General features: G+C 59.3%; 1 protein-coding gene across 2 annotated transcripts in view; it reads right to left on the reverse strand.

The window, feature by feature from the left end:
- The window catches only part of AGBL1 (AGBL carboxypeptidase 1), a 635,239-nt gene extending 616,808 nt beyond the window's left edge, over nt 1–18,431 (reverse strand). For both annotated transcript variants that reach the window (XM_089311047.1, XM_089311049.1), the window contains exon 1: nt 18,101–18,431. In XM_089311047.1, the coding sequence (XP_089167173.1) occupies nt 18,101–18,151 (51 nt within the window). In that variant the 5' untranslated portion in view covers nt 18,152–18,431. The remainder of the gene's footprint in view (nt 1–18,100) is intronic.
- Nucleotides 18,432–20,756: the final 2,325 nt, after the last annotated feature.

Raw genomic sequence — 20,756 nt, forward strand, 5'->3', positions numbered from 1 at the left:
CTCCCATGCATTTGTAGAACTAAACGGCAGCTCGGTGGCAGGCGCTCCGCGGCAGAGGGAGAAGCAATTCTCGGAGGAGGCTAGAGGAGGTGGGGCCGGGCTCGCAGGGCACTCGGGAAGGCACCGCCGAAGCTCCGGCGCAGCCTGTGACTTGCAAGGCACCAAAGCAAACCTGTGCTGAAACTACACCACCATCACTGCTCATGCTGCACCGGCCCCAGAGGGGTCCAAGAAGAGGCAAAGGGGCAGATAAGCCTGGGCTGGAAGAGGAGAGGAGACGCTGGTTGGAGCCGCGGGAGCTGAGCTGTAAAACGGGGGGTTGGATGACCAGGTGGAAGCCAAGTTCTCAGCGGCGGGGCACAGGCCCCAGGACTCAGTGAGCCCTCAGCAAAGCCCTGCCCCAACTTCTCCTGCTCTCCCTTCTCCTCACCGTCTTGCTGCTCAGCTCTTAGGCCGACAGTGGTCATTACCATCACCTCTTACTGTGTGACGGAAGCAGGGATGTCCTCCGGTCTCAGTGCCTTGGCAGTGTCAGACCAGAGACCCACTGACCAGGGTGGGACTGTGCACCCTTCCTAGCCCCACGGTCGGGTGATTGGTGTGTCCTCCTCACATTCTTGTACCTTGGTGCTGACCTAGAATTCCCATGGCCCTCTGCGGAGGGGTGACAAGGACCAGGAGCAGTGACCCCAGTGAGTGGAATGTGGCAGAAGCCCTGAAGGCCTGCGTGGCACTGCTCCTGCCTGGCCTCGTGCTTGCAGAGGCCACAGGCCCAGACGCCAGCTACAGGCGGGGGCAGCTCAGCACAGGGCTGACAACGTCCAGGAAGGTCTCAGGAACACTGCTGCAGTGACCCAGGCCAGGCGGGCTAAGCTCTGGTCAGCATGGACAAGGCTTCTGCACAGGACGTTGGTGGTGTCCCAGTGAGAGGACGGGGAAACGCGCTCCCTGTCAGTCACACCAAGGAGGGAGGTGAGGGCACGGGGCCCAGCTGCACCAGGTCACTCCAGGGCCGAGCGACCATCTGCTGGGAAGGCTCCTGCTTCCAGGATCGTAGGAGGACGAAGCATGAGGTCCACGGCCACTCGTCATGAGGCCCACGGCCAATCGTCATGAGGCCCACGGCCACTCATAAAGAGGTCCACGGCCACTCATCATGAGGTCCACAGCCGCTCGTCATGAGGTCCACGGCCACTCGTCATGAAGTCTACTGTCGCTCCCCCTCTTCGTGGAGGAGCAACACTAAACCCTGCCTAGGTTTCCTATCCGAGTCACGGCACCATTATGTCGCTCCCCGTCTTCGTGGAGGAACGACACAGGACCCTGCGCTGTTCTTTTGTCTGCTCAGCCCTCCCCGGGTTTGCTGCTGGTTCTTCCCAGGTTGGCTACCGTCCCTTCCACCTCCGTGGAAGGGCGGTTCCCCCTGCCACATTCTCCACTTCCGCGGGGGAGCGGCACACCGCCGGCCGGCTCTCTCGGGGGCTGCACAGGTGTTCCCCTTAGATGTTCCCGGTGCATGCCGTCTCTCTCCTCCTTTATAGTCCTCTTCCACCAATCCCAACTCTGCTACCCACACACCGAGTACGCTGCTCTCCTCCAATCAGGAGCAGGTCCTGCTGCTTATTGGTTGAACTGGAGGCAGCTGTGTAGAAGCTGTTTCCTCCTCTCCCAGCGCCATATTGTGGGAAAGCAGATGCATAGAATAAGTCTTAATTCCAGTAACTTAGTCTAGTCCTGAGTTGCTCCCCACAGTCTACGGCCACTCATCATGAGGCCCACGGCCACTCGTCATGAGGTCACGGCCACTCGTCATGAGGTCCACGGCCACTCATCACGAGGTCCACTGGCCACTCATGAGGTCCACGGCCACTCATCGTGAGGTCACGGCCACTCGTCATGAGGTCACGGCCACTCGTCATGAGGTCACGGCCACTCGTCACGGCTACATTTCAGACACAACACCTGGATCCCCGCTCTGGTACATTCACTCCTCAGGCCTGTGGCTGGGACTCATGCTAACACACGTATGATGCAGAAGCTCGGCCCTCATCTGTCCTCCAGCGCTCCTGGCCCACAGGAGTGGCTGTGGGGACAGGACTCCACCCACAGACCAGCTAGTCCAAAGGGCAGAAGCTGGCTGCTGAAAAGGGGGACAGGGCCCCAGGGTCTCGGTACGCCAGGCATTCGGAGTCCCTGCAGCACACAGAGCAGAATGTTCGTTCTCAGCCAAGCGTCTGCTCCTCTCGGGGAATCGCCTGTTCCGACTGCAGTTACTGCATATTCCCAAGGCCGTTCAAGTATCTGCTAGCCTTTAGAAAACAGCAAGGCCCGGGGCTCAGAGGTGCAATGCACAGCAGCCCCAGAGGGTTCATGGCATCGTGTCTCTCCTATGACATTCCGTTCTGTGGCTCCTTCCTGTGTGTGCTAAGCGCCACTGCTATACTTAGGGCTGTAGAAGAGTTTCACCCTAAGTTAAAAGGAATACAATTCCTGGGAAAATGTTGAATAAACAACAGCATTGTTGGTCTGAAAATGCGGAGAACCGACCGTGGGCTGGCAGGTGAACGAGCTGAGGAGAACCTGATGTCGTGCCTGCCCTTACTTCCCAGGCGACGAAACCAACACGCAGAGGCCACCGGGCCGGCTGCAGGTCACACAGCCAGGTCCCAGGGTGCCCGGGCTCATCGGACGAGGCTGTGGGTGACAGCCCTCAGCATCCCACTCTGGGAACTGCTGTCGGGTGTGGGCATCTTCAAGGATACGTGGGGTAAGAAGTGTGCATCTGTCCCGAGTGACGGGGGTGCTGCCGCAATACTTGGTCTAAGCCCCTTGCTCCCAACACAAGGGCCTCTAGGCCCTGGGCACCCTGAGAGGTGGGCCCCTCTGAATCCTGAGGAGATGGCAGGTGACAGGGCCCCCAGGTATCTTCCTGGTGGGAAGTCCCAAGGCGCGACTTCAGGGCTGCAGCCCCACCTCCCACCCCTGGAGACAGAAAGGCCCTCAGCGGTGGGGAGAAGCCCTGTGCAGGGAGGTGGTGCCCCGACCTCACGGGCAGGTGTGTCTTCACAAGGATCCTGGAGAGAGTAGGTAGTGCTTCCTGAGTCTGGAGCTGCTTGAGTGAACTACCAAGCACAAAGAGAGGGTCCTGGGAGCCCCTGGATTCATAGCTGATTGGTCACAAGTCCGGCAGCTGTGACTAGCTAACAGGAGTAAGCCCTTACCTGATGGGATCTGATGCTAATTCTGGGTGAACAATGTCAGAATGTAGCTAAACAGTGGACACTCACCCATGGCTGCAAGAACCTGCCCAGCTCACCAGGCCCCACCCAGCTCACCACAACCCCGCCCAGCTCACCAGGCCCCACCCACTTCAACATGGCCCTGCCCACTTCAACATGGCCCTGCCCACTTCATAGTCCCATTTAATTCACCATGATCCTGTCCCCTACATAAGCCCCACCCAGCTCACCATGGCCCCACCCAGTTCACCACAGCCCTGCCCAGTTCACACACCTGCCCGGTTCAACATGGTCCTGCCTGGTACACAAGCCCCACCCAGCTCACCAGGGCCCTGCCCAGCTCACCTCAGCCCTGCACAGTTTGCCCGCTGCATGCAAACCACCTCAGAGCCTCTTTTTCACATGAAAATGTGGAGTTACTTATCAGAACACCAGATGGGACAGAGAAAAGGGCAAAAGGAAGGAAATGGTAGTAGTTCAGCTAGCTGTGGCCCTGCGAACAGATCCCCATGGTGTCACTCATTGCCAACAGCCCGATCAGGAGTGACACAGGGAGCTTCAGGGGTGTGTCACCCCAGGAGTGACACAGGGAGTGTTGGGGTGTGTCGGCCCAGGAGTGACACAGGGGAGCATTGGGGTGTGTCGCCCCAGGAGTGACACAGGGGAGCGTTGGGGTGTGTCGCCCCAGGAGTGACACAGGGAGTGTTGGGGTGTGTCGGCCCAGGAGTGACACAGGGGAGTGTTGGGGTGTGTCGCCCCAGGAGTGACACAGGGGAGTGTTGGGGTGTGTCACCCCAGAAGTAACACAGGGAGTGTTGGGGTGTGTCGCCCCAGGAGTGACACAGGGGAGCGTTGGGGTGTGTCGCCCCAGGAGTGACACAGGGGAGTGTTGGGGTGTGTCACCCCAGAAGTAACACAGGGAGTGTTGGGGTGTGTTGCCCCAGGAGTGACATGGGGAGCGTTGGGGTGTGTCGCCCCAGGAGTGACACAGGGGAGCGTTGGGGTGTGTCGCCCCAGGAGTGACACAGGGGAGCGTTGGGGTGTGTCGCGCCAGGAGTGACACAGGGGAGCATTGGGGTGTGTCGGCCCAGGAGTGACACAGGGAGCGTTGGGGTGTGTCGCCCCAGGAGTGACACAGGGGAGTGTTGGGGTGTGTCACCCCAGAAGTGACACAGGGAGCGTTGGGGTGTGTCACCCCAGGAGTGACACAGGGAGTGTTGGGGTGTGTCACCCCAGGAGTGACACAGGGAGCATTGGGGTGTGTCACCCCAGGAGTGACACAGGGGAGCGTTGGGGTGTGTCGTCCCAGGAGTGACACAGGGGAGCATTGGGGTGTGTCGCCCCAGGAGTGACACAGGGGAGCATTGGGGTGTGTCGCCCCAGGAGTGACACAGGGAGTGTTGGGGGGTGTCGCCCCAGGAGTGACACAGGGGAGCGTTGGGGTGTGTCGCCCCAGGAGTGACACAGGGAGTGTTGGGGTGTGTCGGCCCAGGAGTGACACAGGGGAGTGTTGGGGTGTGTCGCCCCAGGAGTGACACAGGGGAGTGTTGGGGTGTGTCACCCCAGAAGTAACACAGGGAGTGTTGGGGTGTGTCGCCCCAGGAGTGACACAGGGGAGCGTTGGGGTGTGTCGCCCCAGGAGTGACACAGGGGAGTGTTGGGGTGTGTCACCCCAGAAGTAACACAGGGAGTGTTGGGGTGTGTTGCCCCAGGAGTGACATGGGGAGCGTTGGGGTGTGTCGCCCCAGGAGTGACACAGGGGAGCGTTGGGGTGTGTCGCCCCAGGAGTGACACAGGGGAGCGTTGGGGTGTGTCGCGCCAGGAGTGACACAGGGGAGCATTGGGGTGTGTCGGCCCAGGAGTGACACAGGGAGCGTTGGGGTGTGTCGCCCCAGGAGTGACACAGGGGAGTGTTGGGGTGTGTCACCCCAGAAGTGACACAGGGAGCGTTGGGGTGTGTCGCCCCAGGAGTGACACAGGGAGTGTTGGGGTGTGTCGGCCCAGGAGTGACACAGGGAGCATTGGGGTGTGTCACCCCAGGAGTGACACAGGGGAGCGTTGGGGTGTGTCGTCCCAGGAGTGACACAGGGGAGCATTGGGGTGTGTCGCCCCAGGAGTGACACAGGGGAGCGTTGGGGTGTGTCGCCCCAGGAGTGACACAGGGAGTGTTGGGGTGTGTCGTCCCAGGAGTGACACAGGGAGCGTTGGGGTGTGTCGGCCCAGGAGTGACACAGGGAGTGTTGGGGTGTGTCGGCCCAGGAGTGACACAGGGGAGCATTGGGGTGTGTCGGCCCAGGAGTGACACAGGGAGTGTTGGGGTGTGTCGCCCCAGGAGTGACACAGGGGAGCATTGGGGTGTGTCGGCCCAGGAGTGACACAGGGAGTGTTGGGGTGTGTCGCCCCAGGAGTGACACAGGGAGTGTTGGGGTGTGTCGCCCCAGGAGTGACACAGGGAGTGTTGGGGTGTGTCGCCCCAGGAGTGACACAGGGAGTGTTGGGGTGTGTCGCCCCAGGAGTGACACAGGGAGTGTTGGGGTGTGTCGCCCCAGGAGTGACACAGGGAGCATTGGGGGTGTCGGCCCTGGAGTGACACAGGGAGTGTTGGGGTGTGTCGTCCCAGGAGTGACACAGGGAGTGTTGGGGTGTGTCGGCCCAGGAGTGACACAGGGAGTGTTGGGGTGTGTCGTCCCAGGAGTGACACAGGGAGTGTTGGGGTGTGTCGCCCCAGGAGTGACACAGGGAGTGTTGGGGTGTGTCGCCCCAGGAGTGACACAGGGAGTGTTGGGGGTGTCGGCCCAGGAGTGACACAGGGAGTGTTGGGGTGTGTCGCCCCAGGAGTGACACAGGGAGTGTTGGGGTGTGTCGCCCCAGGAGTGACACAGGGAGTGTTGGGGTGTGTCGTCCCAGGAGTGACACAGGGAGTGTTGGGGTGTGTCGTCCCAGGAGTGACACAGGGAGTGTTGGGGTGTGTCGCCCCAGGAGTGACACAGGGAGTGTTGGGGTGTGTCGGCCCAGGAGTGACACGGGGAGTGTTGGGGTGTGTCGCCCCAGGAGTGACACAGGGAGTGTTGGGGTGTGTCGGCCCAGGAGTGACACGGGGAGCGTTGGGGTGTGTCGCCCCAGGAGTGACACAGGGGAGCGTTGGGGTGTGTCGCCCCAGGAGTGACACAGGGGAGCATTGGGGTGTGTCGCCCCAGGAGTGACACAGGGAGTGTTGGGGTGTGTCGGCCCAGGAGTGACACAGGGGAGTGTTGGGGTGTGTCGGCCCAGGAGTGACACAGGGAGTGTTGGGGTGTGTCGGCCCAGGAGTGACACAGGGGAGCATTGGGGTGTGTCGCCCCAGGAGTGACACAGGGAGCGTTGGGGTGTGTCGCCCCAGGAGTGACACAGGGAGTGTTGGGGTGTGTCGTCCCAGGAGTGACACAGGGAGTGTTGGGGTGTGTCGGCCCAGGAGTGACACGGGGAGTGTTGGGGTGTGTCGCCCCAGGAGTGACACAGGGAGTGTTGGGGTGTGTCGGCCCAGGAGTGACACGGGGAGCGTTGGGGTGTGTCGCCCCAGGAGTGACACAGGGGAGCGTTGGGGTGTGTCGCCCCAGGAGTGACACAGGGGAGCATTGGGGTGTGTCGCCCCAGGAGTGACACAGGGAGTGTTGGGGTGTGTCGGCCCAGGAGTGACACAGGGGAGTGTTGGGGTGTGTCGGCCCAGGAGTGACACAGGGAGTGTTGGGGTGTGTCGGCCCAGGAGTGACACAGGGGAGCATTGGGGTGTGTCGCCCCAGGAGTGACACAGGGAGCGTTGGGGTGTGTCGCCCCAGGAGTGACACAGGGAGTGTTGGGGTGTGTCGCCCCAGGAGTGACACAGGGGAGCATTGGGGTGTGTCGTCCCAGGAGTGACACAGGGAGCATTGGGGTGTGTCGCCCCAGGAGTGACACAGGGAGTGTTGGGGTGTGTCACCCCAGGAGTGACACAGGGAGCATTGGGGTGTGTCGCCCCAGGAGTGACACGGGGAGCGTTGGGGTGTGTCGCCCCAGAAGTGACACAGGGAGCGTTGGGGTGTGTCGCCCCAGGAGTGACACAGGGGAGCGTTGGGGTGTGTCGCCCCAGAAGTGACACAGGGGAGCGTTGGGGTGTGTCACCCCAGGAGTGACACAGGGGAGCGTTGGGGTGTGTCGCCCCAGGAGTGACACAGGGGAGCGTTGGGGTGTGTCGCCCCAGGAGTGACACAGGGGAGCGTTTGGGTGTGTCGCCCCTGGAGTGACACAGGGGAGCGTTGGGGTGTGTCGCCCCTGGAGTGACACAGGGGAGCGTTGGGGTGTGTCGCCCCAGGAGTGACACAGGGGAGCGTTGGGGTGTGTCGCCCCAGGAGTGACACAGGGGAGCGTTTGGGTGTGTCGCCCCAGGAGTGACACAGGGGATCGTTGGGGTGTGTCGCCCCAGGAGTGACACAGGGAGCATTGGGGGTGTCGGCCCAGGAGTGACACAGGGAGTGTTGGGGTGTGTCGCCCCAGGAGTGACACGGGGAGCGTTGGGGTGTGTCGCCCCAGGAGTGACACAGGGAGTGTTGGGGTGTGTCGGCCCAGGAGTGACACAGGGGAGCATTGGGGTGTGTCACCCCAGCAGTGACACAGGGAGCATTGGGGTGTGTCGCCCCAGGAGTGACACGGGGAGCGTTGGGGTGTGTCGCCCCAGGAGTGACACAGGGGAGCATTGGGGTGTGTCACCCCAGCAGTGACACAGGGAGTGTTGGGGTGTGTCACCCCAGGAGTGACACAGGGAGTGTTGGGGTGTGTCACCCCAGGAGTGACACAGGGAGTGTTGGGGTGTGTCGCCCCAGGAGTGACACAGGGGAGCATTGGGGTGTGTCACCCCAGGAGTGACACAGGGAGCGTGGGGTGTGTCGCCCCAGGAGTGACACAGGGAGTGTTGGGGTGTGTCGCCCCAGGAGTGACACAGGGAGCGTTGGGGTGTGTCGCCCCAGGAGTGACACAGGGAGTGTTGGGGTGTGTCGCCCCAGGAGTGACACAGGGAGTGTTGGGGTGTGTCGCCCCAGCAGTGGCACAGGGAATCGTTGGGGGGTGTCGCCCAGATGAAGCGTGAGGCCGCAAAGCCGCCTATGCAGGCGCCGTGGGCTGTGCTCCATCCTGGCTGCTGAGGCGCCCCTGTGATGGCAGAGGCTGTGGCGTGTGCGGGTGCCCACACCAGAAGCAGCCCGGCGCTCCTGGCGCACTGTAGTCAGCTAAACTCCCGAGTGATCCCAAAGTGTGACACCGAATACAGCATCCAGGAAAGCTTCCTCACTGGAAACTCCAGCAGCCGTGGACGCGGCCCCGCGGGCGTTTCCCTGCACACGGCGAGCAAGCGCTGCTGCATTGTGCGGGGAGGGCGGGGACCGCCCCACTGCCTCCGGGCCTCTCCCCTGCTTCCCGAGCCCGAGACAGCGGCACACTCACCCGGTGTCCTCCCCCAGAGTCCCATCCTTCTGCCTAGTGCTCAGTAAACTCTTACCACCCGACTTCCAATTCTTCCGTAGCCAAAGCTAACCTGCAGCTAAGCCGCCCCATGGAGGCGTTCGCTCGGTGATTTTGTTTTTCAGCTCAAGAACTGCTTGTCAGGAGCGCACACCCGCTCTCCCCTGTCCTGTCCGTCAGGAGCGCACACCCGCTCTCCCTGTCCTGTCCATCAGGAGCGCACACCAGCTCTCCCCTGTCCTGTCTGTCAGGAGTGCACACCCGCTCTCCCTGTCCTGTCCATCAGGAGTGCACACCCACTCTCCCCTGTCCTGTCTGTCAGGAGTGCACACCTGCTCTCCCCTGTCCGTCAGGAGTCCGCTCCCGCAGGCCCATTCTCCACACACTCTTTGACCTGTAGATTGACAAACCCCGATGAGGCTGATTTAGAGACTGGGATCCGATGGAGGAGACGTTTATTCCCTACTGTTCGTATCTGCTTAGTCATCAATTTTTAGGAGATAAGGAGCTCGTGTACTCTCACCAGGAAGAAGTGAAGTGAGGACAGGATGCGTGGAGGGAATCCGCTGATGCCCGGGCGGTGTCCAGGCCCAAATCCCGGCTCTGCCACATGAAGGCTGTGTGAGCGCCAGCGAGTGCGTGTGGTTGCTCCACGAGATAGGACACGGAAAATACTAAGTCCCGGGCACACGCGGGTGCCAGTAACGCCCACCTTGCTTCCGATATTATTGCCAGGGCACCTCTTTCTCCCTCTGAATCTCAGCTGTCCTTTGGAGGTGCTCTGATGCCCTAGGACAGGTAATGTATGTCTTATGACTTCCAAAGGGAAGTCAGGGAGCCGATGGGACTTGCGTGTGAGCTCTCCTCCTCTACCATGGCCCTTGGGGCTGCCTGGATGAGCGCTGTCTTCAGGGGGGCTGCAGAGGACGCCCATGGGCAGAAGAGTAGAACGGGCTCCCAGTGCCCGGTGGCTCCCGCAGCTTGGAGGTGTTAGTAAGCATTGCTATGGGGGGGCCCTGGGGAGGGGCAGGTTCCAGCTGCTTGTCTACAAGTCTCTGAGGCAAAATTTCCTTGTGGGCCCAGACCCCGAGACCCATCATGCCTGACCCCACCTGGAACCAGAGCTAGGGCTGTGCTGCTGTCACCACCCACCCATGCCTGACCCCACCTGGAACCAGAGCTAGGGCTGTGCTGCTGTCACCACCCACCCATGCCTGACCCCACCTGGAACCAGAGCTAGGGCTGTGCTGTTGTCACCACCCACCCATGCCTGACCCCACCTGGAACCAGAGCTAGGGCTGTGCTGTTGTCACCACCCACCCATGCCTGACCCCACCTGGAACCAGAGCTAGGGCTGTGCTGCTGTCACCACCCACCCATGCCTGACCCCACCTGGAACCAGAGCTAGGGCTGTGCTGTTGTCACCACCCACCCATGCCTGACCCCACCTGGAACCAGAGCTAGGGCTGTGCTGCTGTCACCACCCACCCATGCCTGACCCCACCTGGAACCAGAGCTAGGGCTGTGCTGCTGTCACCACCCACCCATGCCTGACCCCACTTGGAACCCAGAGCTAGGGCTGTGCTGCTGTCACCACCCACCCATGCCTGACCCCACCTGGAACCAGAGCTAGGGCTGTGCTGCTGTCACCACCCACCCATGCCTGACCCCACCTGGAACCAGAGCTAGGGCTGTGCTGCTGTCACCACCCGTCCATGCCTGACCCCACTTGGAACCCAGAGCTAGGGCTGTGCTGCTGTCACCACCCACCCATGCCTGACCCCACCTGGAACCAGAGCTAGGGCTGTGCTGTTGTCACCAGAGGGCCTCCTGAGGAACATCAGAGGGGCTTTCTCTGCAAACACAATGCCGTCTCGTGATAAAACCCTTGGCAAATAAGGTAAAGAGGTAACACACCTCAGTGTAATAAACACTGCCTATGGCAAGTGCACAGCTAATGTCACATGGAATCCAGAAGAGCTGGGAGCCTTTCCACTGAGGTCTAGTACCAGACAAGGATTCCCACTCAGCACTCTTCTCATCAGTTACAACAGTCTCTCGGGAGAGTCTTTGGTTCCCTGCTACAGAATCATGTCATCTGCGTACAGGGATGATTTGACTTCCTCTCGTCCAGTTTGCATAGCTGTATGTCTTTCCCTTGCCTGATGGTCTGGCTAAAGCTCCCAGAAATGTATTGGACAAGAGTGGAACCAAAAGACTCTCCCAAGAGATTGTTGTAACTGATGAGAGAATCCAGCAAAACTGCAGGCTACAAAATCAACACGCAAAAATCAGCGGCAATTTTAAAACCGACTAAGAGCGAACTTAATAAGAACAATTCCATTCACAGGCTACCAAAAAAAGTAAATACTTTGGGGTAAATTTCATCAAAAATATAAAAGACCATGGCAATGACAATTATAAAACATTGATGAAAGGAGAAGACACAGGAAAACGAAGGAAAGACCTCCCACGTTCCTGGGCAGAAAGAATTAGTAACATGAAAATTTCCATTACCCAAAGCAACTTTCAGATTCACCTCAAATACCCATCAGACTCCAATGACATTCTTCACAGAACTATAAAAAAAATCCTAAAATTTCTATTGAACCACAAAGACCCCAAATACCCAAAGCGATTTTGAGCAATAAAAACTAAGCCATAGGAATCACAACACTAGATTTCAAGACACTACAGGGCTACAGTAACCAAACGGCACAGCACTTGTGTGAAAATAGACACAGAGATCAATGGAACAGAACACAACCCCAGTCATAAATCCATGCATCTACAACAAATGTCTCAACAAACATGCTACAAACACTCCTTGTACAAGCAAGGATAGTCGCTTCAAGAAATGGTGTTGGAAACATTGGATTTCCACTCACAGAAATTTGAATGAAGACCTCTACCTTACACCCAAAAAAAAATCAATTCATGATGGATCAAGACTCCAAATGTAAAACATGAAACTACTGGAGGACACACTGAGGAAATACTCCAAGACCTTGGCATGGGCAACGACTTTTCAGATAAGATCGCATAAGCGTAGGCAATGAAAGCAAAAACAGACAAATAGGACCATATCAAATGAAGAAGCTTCTGCACAGCGAAAGAAACAATTAACAGAGTGAAGAGACAACCAGCAGAGTGGGAGAGAATATTTGCAAACATGCATCCGATAGAGGATTGATACACAGAATATATAAGGATCTCAAGAAATTCAACAAAAAACAATGCAGGTAAGAAATGAACAAATGACCTGAATAGACATTTTTCAAAGGAGGAAACACAAATGACCAACAAACTCATGGAAAAAGTCGTCAGGATCACCAGCCATCAGGCAAATGCAAGTGAAAGTCAGAGTGAGGGACCATCTCATTCCAGCCTGTGTGGCTGTTATCCAAAAGTCAAAAACTAACAAACGCTGGCCAGGCTGCAGAGAAGAGGAGCCCGAGTGCACTGCTGGCGGGAACGCAGATGAGTGCATGTGTCAGGGACAACAGCACGGGCATGCCTCAGGAAACTAAAAATAGAGCTCCCACAGACCCAGCTGTCCCACTCCTGGGAAGGCATCCAATACTGAAGTCAGCATATCAAAGAGCTACCTGCCCTCCCACGTTCACTGCAGCCCCGTTCAGCAGAGACTCAGAATCGACCTCGAGGTCCCTAAGTGGATGATTGGATAAGAGAAACGCGGCACACATGCTTGATGGAATATTACTCAGCCGTGAAAAGGAATGACATTCTGACAAAACAGGTGGAACTGAAGATCATCATGCTAAAGCAAATAATCCAGACACAAAAAGCTGAATTTTGATTCTCATGTTTCCTTTCACATGTGGAAGTTAACACAGAGAGCGTGTGTAGAAGTGTTCGCCGTGTTATTCAACATAGATATTTATCAGTGCTGTCTCTTACGGGGTAAGAGGTAAAACTCAGGGAAGACAGCACTGATAAACCTTCTCTTCCCACATTAGGATCCTGACAGGACCCCACGGTGTGTGATACTCAGGAGGACTAGCGTGTGTGTGCACATGTAACATACACTAGAAGTGATATGGAAACATGTGAAAGACGATTAAACACATGTGCGCCCCTGCACTCTTCTTCCTGCTTCTCTGTATAATTTAAACATTTGGAAAAAGGGAAACACTTGACTCCACGGCTGTTGCTTGTCTTCTGTCCCAGGCAAGGAGGGAGCAGAAATTCTCTCAACTCAAGGCCGGCACGCAGGCTGTGGATCCCCACTGGACAATCCCCAAGAGAGGGGATGGCTCCGGGCTTCCAGACAGAGCAGCCGCAGACCAGGCAGACCAGGGCAGTTCAAACATGGGGGGCCTGTTTCCAGATCAAAGGGGGCTGAGCTTTGTGAACCACCGCCTACAACCACGGTGCATAAATACATGTAAATGGTTTTGCACGGCATATTAATAAGTTGGTGTTGCACTAGACAGCATTTCTAGACCATCTTGGACACGCTCTAATATATGGTCTAGAAATGCTATCTAGTGTAACACCAACTTACTAATATGCCACGCAAAATATTTTTATTGGCAATCGACAAACACTGAACAACTACCACATCTGGGATCATGTCTTCAGGCAGCAGAGAGAGAGTGGACAGACAGGTGAGAGCCCAGCCCTGATGGGGAGGGCGGCCGGCACTGAAACAGTTAGCAGGTCAGCAGGGGCGGAGCAGCAACTGAGCCTCCCACAGGGGGGCCTCTCAGAGAGTGAGACGCTTACAGGGGAGCGGGGACACATACGTGTTTCTACACACGGAGAGACTGGGGCACCCCCACCCATTCCTCTCGCCCCACACTTGGAATCCATCTGCCCCTGCGACCCTTTGCAGCCAGATGCCCATTAGCACCTGGGTGAGGTACCAGGGATGCAGCCACTCTGCACAGAGCTGCGGGAGGGAGGGAGGGGGAGGGAGAGGGGAGAGAGGGGGAGGGGAGAGAGGGATGGAGAGAGGGAGGGGAGGGGCGAAGGGAGGGAGGGGGAGGGAGGGAGGGAGAGGGGAGAGAGGGATGGAGAGAGGGAGGGGAGGGGGGAGGGAGGGAGAGCGGAGGGGGGAGGGAGGGGGAGAGGGAGAGGGGAGGGAGAGAAGGGGAGGGAGAGGGGAGAGAGGGATGGAGAGAGGGAGGGGAGGGGGGAGGGGAGGGGGAAGGGAGGGGGAGAAGGGAGGGAGAGGAGAGGGAGGGAGGGAGAGCGGAGGGAGGGAGAGAGGGAGGGGGAGAGAGGGAGGGGAGGGGGGAAGGGAGGGAGAGGGGAGGGAGGGGAGAGAGGGGAGGGAGGGGAGAGCAGGGGTGAAGGAGGGAGGGAGAGACCGGTGGCTATATGAGTGGAAGCGTGGGTGAGTAGTTGGAGGGATGGGTGGGTGGATGGCTGTATAAGTGGATAGATGGGTGAGTGTTTGGGTGGGTAGAGAGATGATAAATACTGAAGACATTCAGCTGGCCCAGATCTGCTGTTCCCTGTCTGTATGGGGTGTTCCCCCCCACACCAAATTGGGGTGCGAGGATGATCCATGTTCCACTGAAGCCTCCTTCTATTGTAGAGAATTCGCGTCCCTCCGATCTCCAGGTCCTGCCAGGCCAAAGGAATGCCCTCAAACAAAGAGCAGAGCGGGGTCCTCTCGCCATCTCAGCAACACGGACCCTGACCTGCCTCCGCCCCCTTCTGTCGGAGCCTTGAGCGGCTGAACGCACTCGTGCCCATCGGTGAGGCAAAGAACACCCACAGCTCCTCCCGGGGGCAGGGAGGGGGCATCAGTGATGACGTAAAGGCCTGGCCCGAATTGAACCTTTAATTTTTCATTTTCTCCAACCTCTAATTCCAAAAACAATTAAGAAACTGAAGGCAGCAAGATCTCGAAAGCTAACTTGCCAAATAACACTTGCCCAGTTCTGCTCAGCCGGCCCCTGCGTGCGCCAGCGCCTGCACCTCCCAGCAGGAGTGGCCCTGAGTCCGGCCGTTGGCACTGGCAGGTGCAATCTCTTGTCGGTTTTGTGCTGTTGTGGTTGGGCTCTTGTCTTTGTCTTTCCTCTACTGGTGCCCAAAGTGAACGTGGATTTCAGTGTTCCCGCATTTGGGTTTCTGTGGAGGTTCAGAGCCCCAGGCTTCCCGGAGACGGAATCCCGGCGAGCTCCAGAAAACCTGTTCCATGTTTGCTATCTGGGAAGAATTCTTCTCTTCATTTGCGCAGACTCCTTTGTTCACACCAAGAGGAAAGCGCTCGCTCTGCTCCACCTGGGCCTGAGCATGCAGTGGGTGGAGGCTGCTACCTCCTCCAGACAGCAGCAAAGGGAAAGATCAATACATGTTTTGGGAGAAAAAGCCCCAAGTGTTATGAGTGATGCCTATCAGTCAACATCTCCACCTGACCCTTCCTTGCAGCCAGAGGCTGAGTCACCTGCGATCCCGTAAGTGACCCTGGGAGGACCCAAGTCCAGGGTTCCAGTGATCGGCGCCCGCGGCTCCCTGGAGCCGGGAAACCCACTTCCATAACAGATCATGTTCTTGGAGCCCAGCGTGAGAAAAGGAGCTAACTGCACATTTGGCAACGACGCAGACCTGGGATTTGGTTCGAGTCCCTGAGACATAAAATAATAAAGGACAAATGCAAACAGCAAGAATGTGCCCATGTAACAGCTGAGTGCGCCAAAGCCAGCTGAATAATTATACACTTTTCCTGTTTCAATAAGGCACTTAACTGGCATTTTGTGGGGCGTTGCTGGGTGAGGGCTCCTGGCACACGAGCTGGCTGGAGCTGCAGGCGGCCACCCTGGCAGTGCCCCATCTTCCCCATTAGCTCGGAACCACGTGGAGGACGAGAGCGGAACAGAACGAGACAGTCTCTTTCCCCACAGGTGTTGGAGCCCACCCAGGAAAGAGCAAGGCGAGTGATGGGAAGTGTGGGCAGCCGTCCCGCCCTGCGGCTGTGCCCTCAGGCCGTGCCCTGGGCGCCTGGGAGTGTCCTCCCGCTTTGCAGATGCACTCCCCTCACCTGCCCACCGGAGCGGGCGGGTGCCTTCTGGTGTGGCCCTCCTCAGACCTGCACAGAGATGGTGACACTGAGGGATCGCCCGCAAAGGCAGGCGGCGGGTGTCAGAAACGGGGTGGATCGGGCCTCCGCGCCTCTCCCACCCAGGCTGGGGCTGCAGCCCCTTCAGCCAGGCCCATGTGCCCCTGGCTGATTTCCCACCACTGACCCGTGCTGCCAGGACCAGGGACTTGGCACACTGGCCCTCCTCACGCCCTCAGGATGGAGGCAAGGTGGGCCAAGCCACTTCCCCTTTCTCCATGAGCGCAGGGCCAGGGGCCAGGCAGGAAGCCGCTCGTGCTGTGCCCTGGGGACGCAGAGCAGACCCGCAGCAAGAGCTTCCACCGAGGTGTCACGGGACACCCTGCCTTGCTCCTTCTGGTCGCTTTCCTTCTTCCCTGAGTGATGCCCTGGGCCAGTCCAGAGGACGGGGGGCTCGGGGCTAAGCTTCCGCCCTCCGTGGGCGCTGCACAGCCTTCCTGGAGGTCTGAGGGGTGCAGCAAAGTCTCCTGTGTGCTCAAGGAGAGACGGCTCCGTCTGAGCAGCGGAGGCTTCAGACTCCCCGCTGACAGTGTCCCTGGGTCAGGGGCTCGCCAGCCAAGCCCATAGGAGCAGGGAGGGACACAGCATCAAACCCGGAACCTGAACTACCACGCCTGGGGCACGTGCTCTGTACAGGCACGCTCACAGCATTCTTGTTTGTAAGAACCTCAGACTCAGGGTAACCCAAGAGTTCCCCAGCAGGTGATTGGGCCGAGGCTGGTGCATCATGGGAAGATTATGCAGCCACAGGCGCTGGTACGTGCACCAGAGTGCCCACACTGCCCTGACCCCTGTGCAGAGGCAGGAACCAGGTGCTGGGGGCTGCTTGTGGGAGCAGCCGGGGACGCAGGCCTGCTCTGCCAGCGTGTCCTGATCATCGGGCGTGCACAGCGAGCCCGCTCCTGCTACTTCAGTGTCCTGGTCACGGGGAGCTAAGCAGGGCCACGTGGATGATGTTTGGGGGCAGTGCTGTGACTTAGCAGGTAAAGCCGCCACCTGCAGAGCTTGCTGCTCTACTTTCCATCCAGCTCCCTGCTAATGGCTTGGAAAGCGGCAGAGGACGGCCCAAATGTCTAGGCCCCTGCACTGGGAGACCCAGATGGAGCTCCTGGCTCCTGGCTTTGGTCTGGCCCAGCCCTGGCCATTGCAGCCATTCAGGGAGTGGACCAGTGGATGGGAGCTCTCCATCCGCCCCTCCCTCAGTAACTCTGACTTTCAAATGAATAAATAAATCTTTAAAAAATGACACACAAGGTCAAGTCCACGTTGAAATTCTTCAGACCCCCTCTCGCTCCTCCTGCCCCCGCCCAGGAAGCAGTCATGTGACACTGCAGAACCTAGTGCACTTCTGAGACTCCGTTTTTGGTGCTTAAATTTTTAAAGATAGAGAACTCCTTCAGAATCGGAGGGCAGCTCAGTTTTTCATAACAGGAAACCATGTGTGTTCCCAACGTCTGTGCCTCTCATCCGTGAACCCAGAGCTTACAATCCTGGGGTAGAACACTCCTTGGGCCTCTGCATCCAGCTAAAGGCACACAGCCCCATCCCAGAGCCCCAGCCCTCGGCGCCACCTGCCCACCAGCCCTGGGGAGCACTCTGGGCTCCAGTGCCCAGCTGCTCCCACACCAGCAAGGCCAGAATGTGCAGGGGCATCCACAGGCCCTGGGTCTTCTCTGACGCTGCTTAGGCGATTACAATGTCCAGACAAGTTTGCAAACCTCTGCTCTGCAACAAGGAGTCTCAGAATTAGGAGGGAGCGGAACCGCCTGGAGGAAAGCAGGTTCATGGGTGCCCTGGTGGTTCAGGTTCCTTCTGGCCAGACCCTGCCTGGGAGTCCACATTGCCAGCAGGCGTCCCCACCCTGGGAGTCCGCATTGCCAGCAGGCGTCCCCACCCCAGGCCTCTCTGATGGGACACAGCCACAGAGCAGGAGCAGCCCGAGGGTCCCCTCCCAGCCAGCCCCTCCTCCCAGCCGCGGGTCCCTGCCCTGTTCAGCCATGGCTTCAACAGGGTACCCTCACTTGCATTCTTTTTTCTCCCCATTTTTCCCATCTCAAGAGAACTTGAACCCCGTACTGGAACCTCCGCTCTCCCCAGGTTCAGTCATTCAGGCGGGGGAATCTCCCGCACTGGCCGTTTAACACTTAAACACCACAGCATCACTCAGGTCAGCTTCAAGGTGAGAACTGACTGCCGCTCTCTGGCCAGTGGCCAGGCAGTGGTGGCCGGAGGGGACTGTGTGGGCAGGGCTCCAAGCACAGCCCCAGCCCACCAGGCCACGCCCCTCCCCCCTTCCTACCTGAAGTGTGTGCAGCAGGACCTGCAGCCCGCTGGCTTCCCGCTCGGCCATCCTGCCTCGGGCCGGGGCACCGGCTGCCTGCCGGGAGCCGGGCTGCGGAGGCTCTGGCTGCCCAGCTGACCTCGCAGGGGGAGGCCTCAGCTGCACATGCTGCTGAGCGTCAAGTCCCCACGGTGCAACCCTAGCCCTCGGCACAGGCGCGAGCGCCCCGACCCCCAGGGCGGGATCAGGCAGCCGGGCCACGGGGAGGGCTGCGTGCGCATGGGGCGCGGACTGGGGAGGGCCCTGCGTGAGTCACGCACCCACCTCCAGGCCCACGCAGGAGCCGCCCTGGACGGCTGACAGGCATTCCCAGCTGACCTGGTCAGCCTGCCTCCCCCCGCCCGCCCCCCCAACACTCTTTATTTTGGTCTGTCGCCGGCTCCCGGTAACAGGAGACCCGAGAGTGCTTGCACAACGGTGGCAGCTCAGGGCACAGGCGCCCAGGCCCCCTGAGGTACCAGGCTCCGGGCGGGAGCCCTGGCTGGGAAGGCAAAGGGCAGCTCAGGGCCGTGCCTGGGACCGGGCCTGCGCAAGGCCTGCCGTGTTCTCAGCGCCGCAGATGCAGGCGCAGCGGCACCACCCACTCTGCTTTCTAATGAGGAGCCCAAAGCACTCGGCACAGAGCGCAGGAGGGTGTGCCAGGCCTCCCACCTGGACCCCCACCGTGGCACCGCCCGGCCCCCACGACCGCAAACCGCCTGGGCAAGGTCCGGCCGAGAGCAGACGCAGGCTCCTCAGATCAGCGCCTGCTCCCGCCCCCCACAGCCACCCCCGGGTCTTGTCTTCCTTTGGACGCTGGCTTCTCGGAGTGAGGTCAGGGGCATCGCACGCACCGCAGACCTCTGGAATCCAGAGCTGCCTGTCAGGGGTCCTGGCTGGTTATCCAAGGACCGAAGGAGGGGAGCCCCACTTTCCCTTCCAGGAGCCGCCTCTGCCTTGGCCAAGTCTGACAACACTCAACCCCACAAACGGGGACTCACCAGCTGTGAGCACAGCGCCCCCGTGTGAAGTTGCCCACGGGCTCAGGCTGGCCAGGGGCTCCACAGGTGGAGGACCCCCAGAGACTGAGCACCCGCCCAGCCACATCCCTGCAGAGCCTGGCACTCCCCAGGCAGCAACTCAGATCTCGACCTGCCCCAGGGCTCCAGACACTCGAGCCCAGCCCCCAGCTCAAGGGCAGGACACCCGTGGTTGTTAGTGGATTGACTCTGAGATCACCGTGTTCCCCGACATCATCGAGAGTGTTCAGTGCACCGGCTCCCTCCTATTCTACATTTTTATCAATGACTTGGATGAAATTAAGGCTGCACGCTTGTCAGAGTTTCTGGTGACACCAGTTGAGAGAGAGAAAGAAGTCAGATGTCACAGCGGGGATCCAAAAAGGTTTCAGCAGCCTTGAGTGATGGGCCAGAACCTGCGGGACGAGTTGTGCCAGTGCCAGGCGGAGGCGTCCTGCCCTGGGTCCTGGTGCCAACTGTGCAGAGCGAGGTCGGGCAGGGCCACGGCTCTGCGTGTGGCCACGGCGTGGGTGCCGCTGTGGGCGAGAGCGGTGGTGTCCTCTCCACCCAGAGCCATCACCTTCACAGGGCACAAACGCTGTCCCCATGAGGCTGGACTGGGCCCCCCGTGCGGTGGCTCTGCTGTTGTGACGGCTGTGGTGTTGTGGTGATGAGCATCACTGGGGCTGTGGCACAGCTGCAACACGGGCGAGCCTGCTCCTCGGTGGGCACAGAGAGGAGAAGTGGACCTAGGGGTAGGACCAGGACCCGTGGGCAGGACCCAGAGGGCTGCCCAGGGCTGGTTTCCCCATGCCATTCAAGCAGCTCGAAGGGTTGTGCCACTTCCCACGTGGCACACAAAGCAATTTCAGTGGCACTGCGGTGCACAGGTGGAGTTGCAACGCATGAGCTGTATCTCAACCTCTGGTAGCAGGAATAACGTGCGCAAGAAAGCCGCGTTTTCTGAAACACGAGTCCATGCTAAGGAAATAGGAAATCAGTGCACGCGGTACCAAAGACGGCACAAATCTCGGTGGGGGCGGGGGGGACTACATTGAAGGTTGTGTTACTCCGCACTTCCTACCCAATGCTCAGGGCGACTCCCAGACCTGATGCTGAGACCAAATTTCACTCCAGTAGCAGCCGCGCTCTGCCCGGCTCGGATCCTGGTTGGTACAGGGATGCTCCCCGGGCACACAGCAGAGGGGCTGTCTGCAGAGGGGACCGAGTGCCACACACGGCCGTAGCAGACTCCTGGGCTGGGCACACAGCCTGTGTGAGACGTCGGGGCTCCCAGGGGCCCTCTTGCTTCTCCTAGCACATGAGGTGCCTCAGAGGGTGGAGCTAAGGGGCAGAGCCGCCGTTTGCATCCAGTGCCGAGTTCTGGCTGCACCTGCCCACCCAGGACGCCTGTCAGGCGCACATGAGACGACCACGGCCAAGTTACAGGAAGACGTCCCATGGGGATTTCATCCTGGAGCCTTCCACTGTGCGGAAGCTTAGGGTGCGATGGTCAGGAAGGGAGATTCTCAGTGGATTGAAACTCATAAACGGCATTTCCTTCTTTCCAGGAAAAAGAGGAGCACATGGGAGCAGAGGGCGGGAGGAAGCCTCTG

This window comes from Oryctolagus cuniculus, chromosome 12, assembly GCF_051225735.1.
Source record: "Oryctolagus cuniculus isolate XC-2025 breed Fujian yellow rabbit chromosome 12, ASM5122573v1, whole genome shotgun sequence".
In the NCBI taxonomy this organism is placed as follows: Eukaryota; Metazoa; Chordata; class Mammalia; order Lagomorpha; family Leporidae; genus Oryctolagus; species Oryctolagus cuniculus.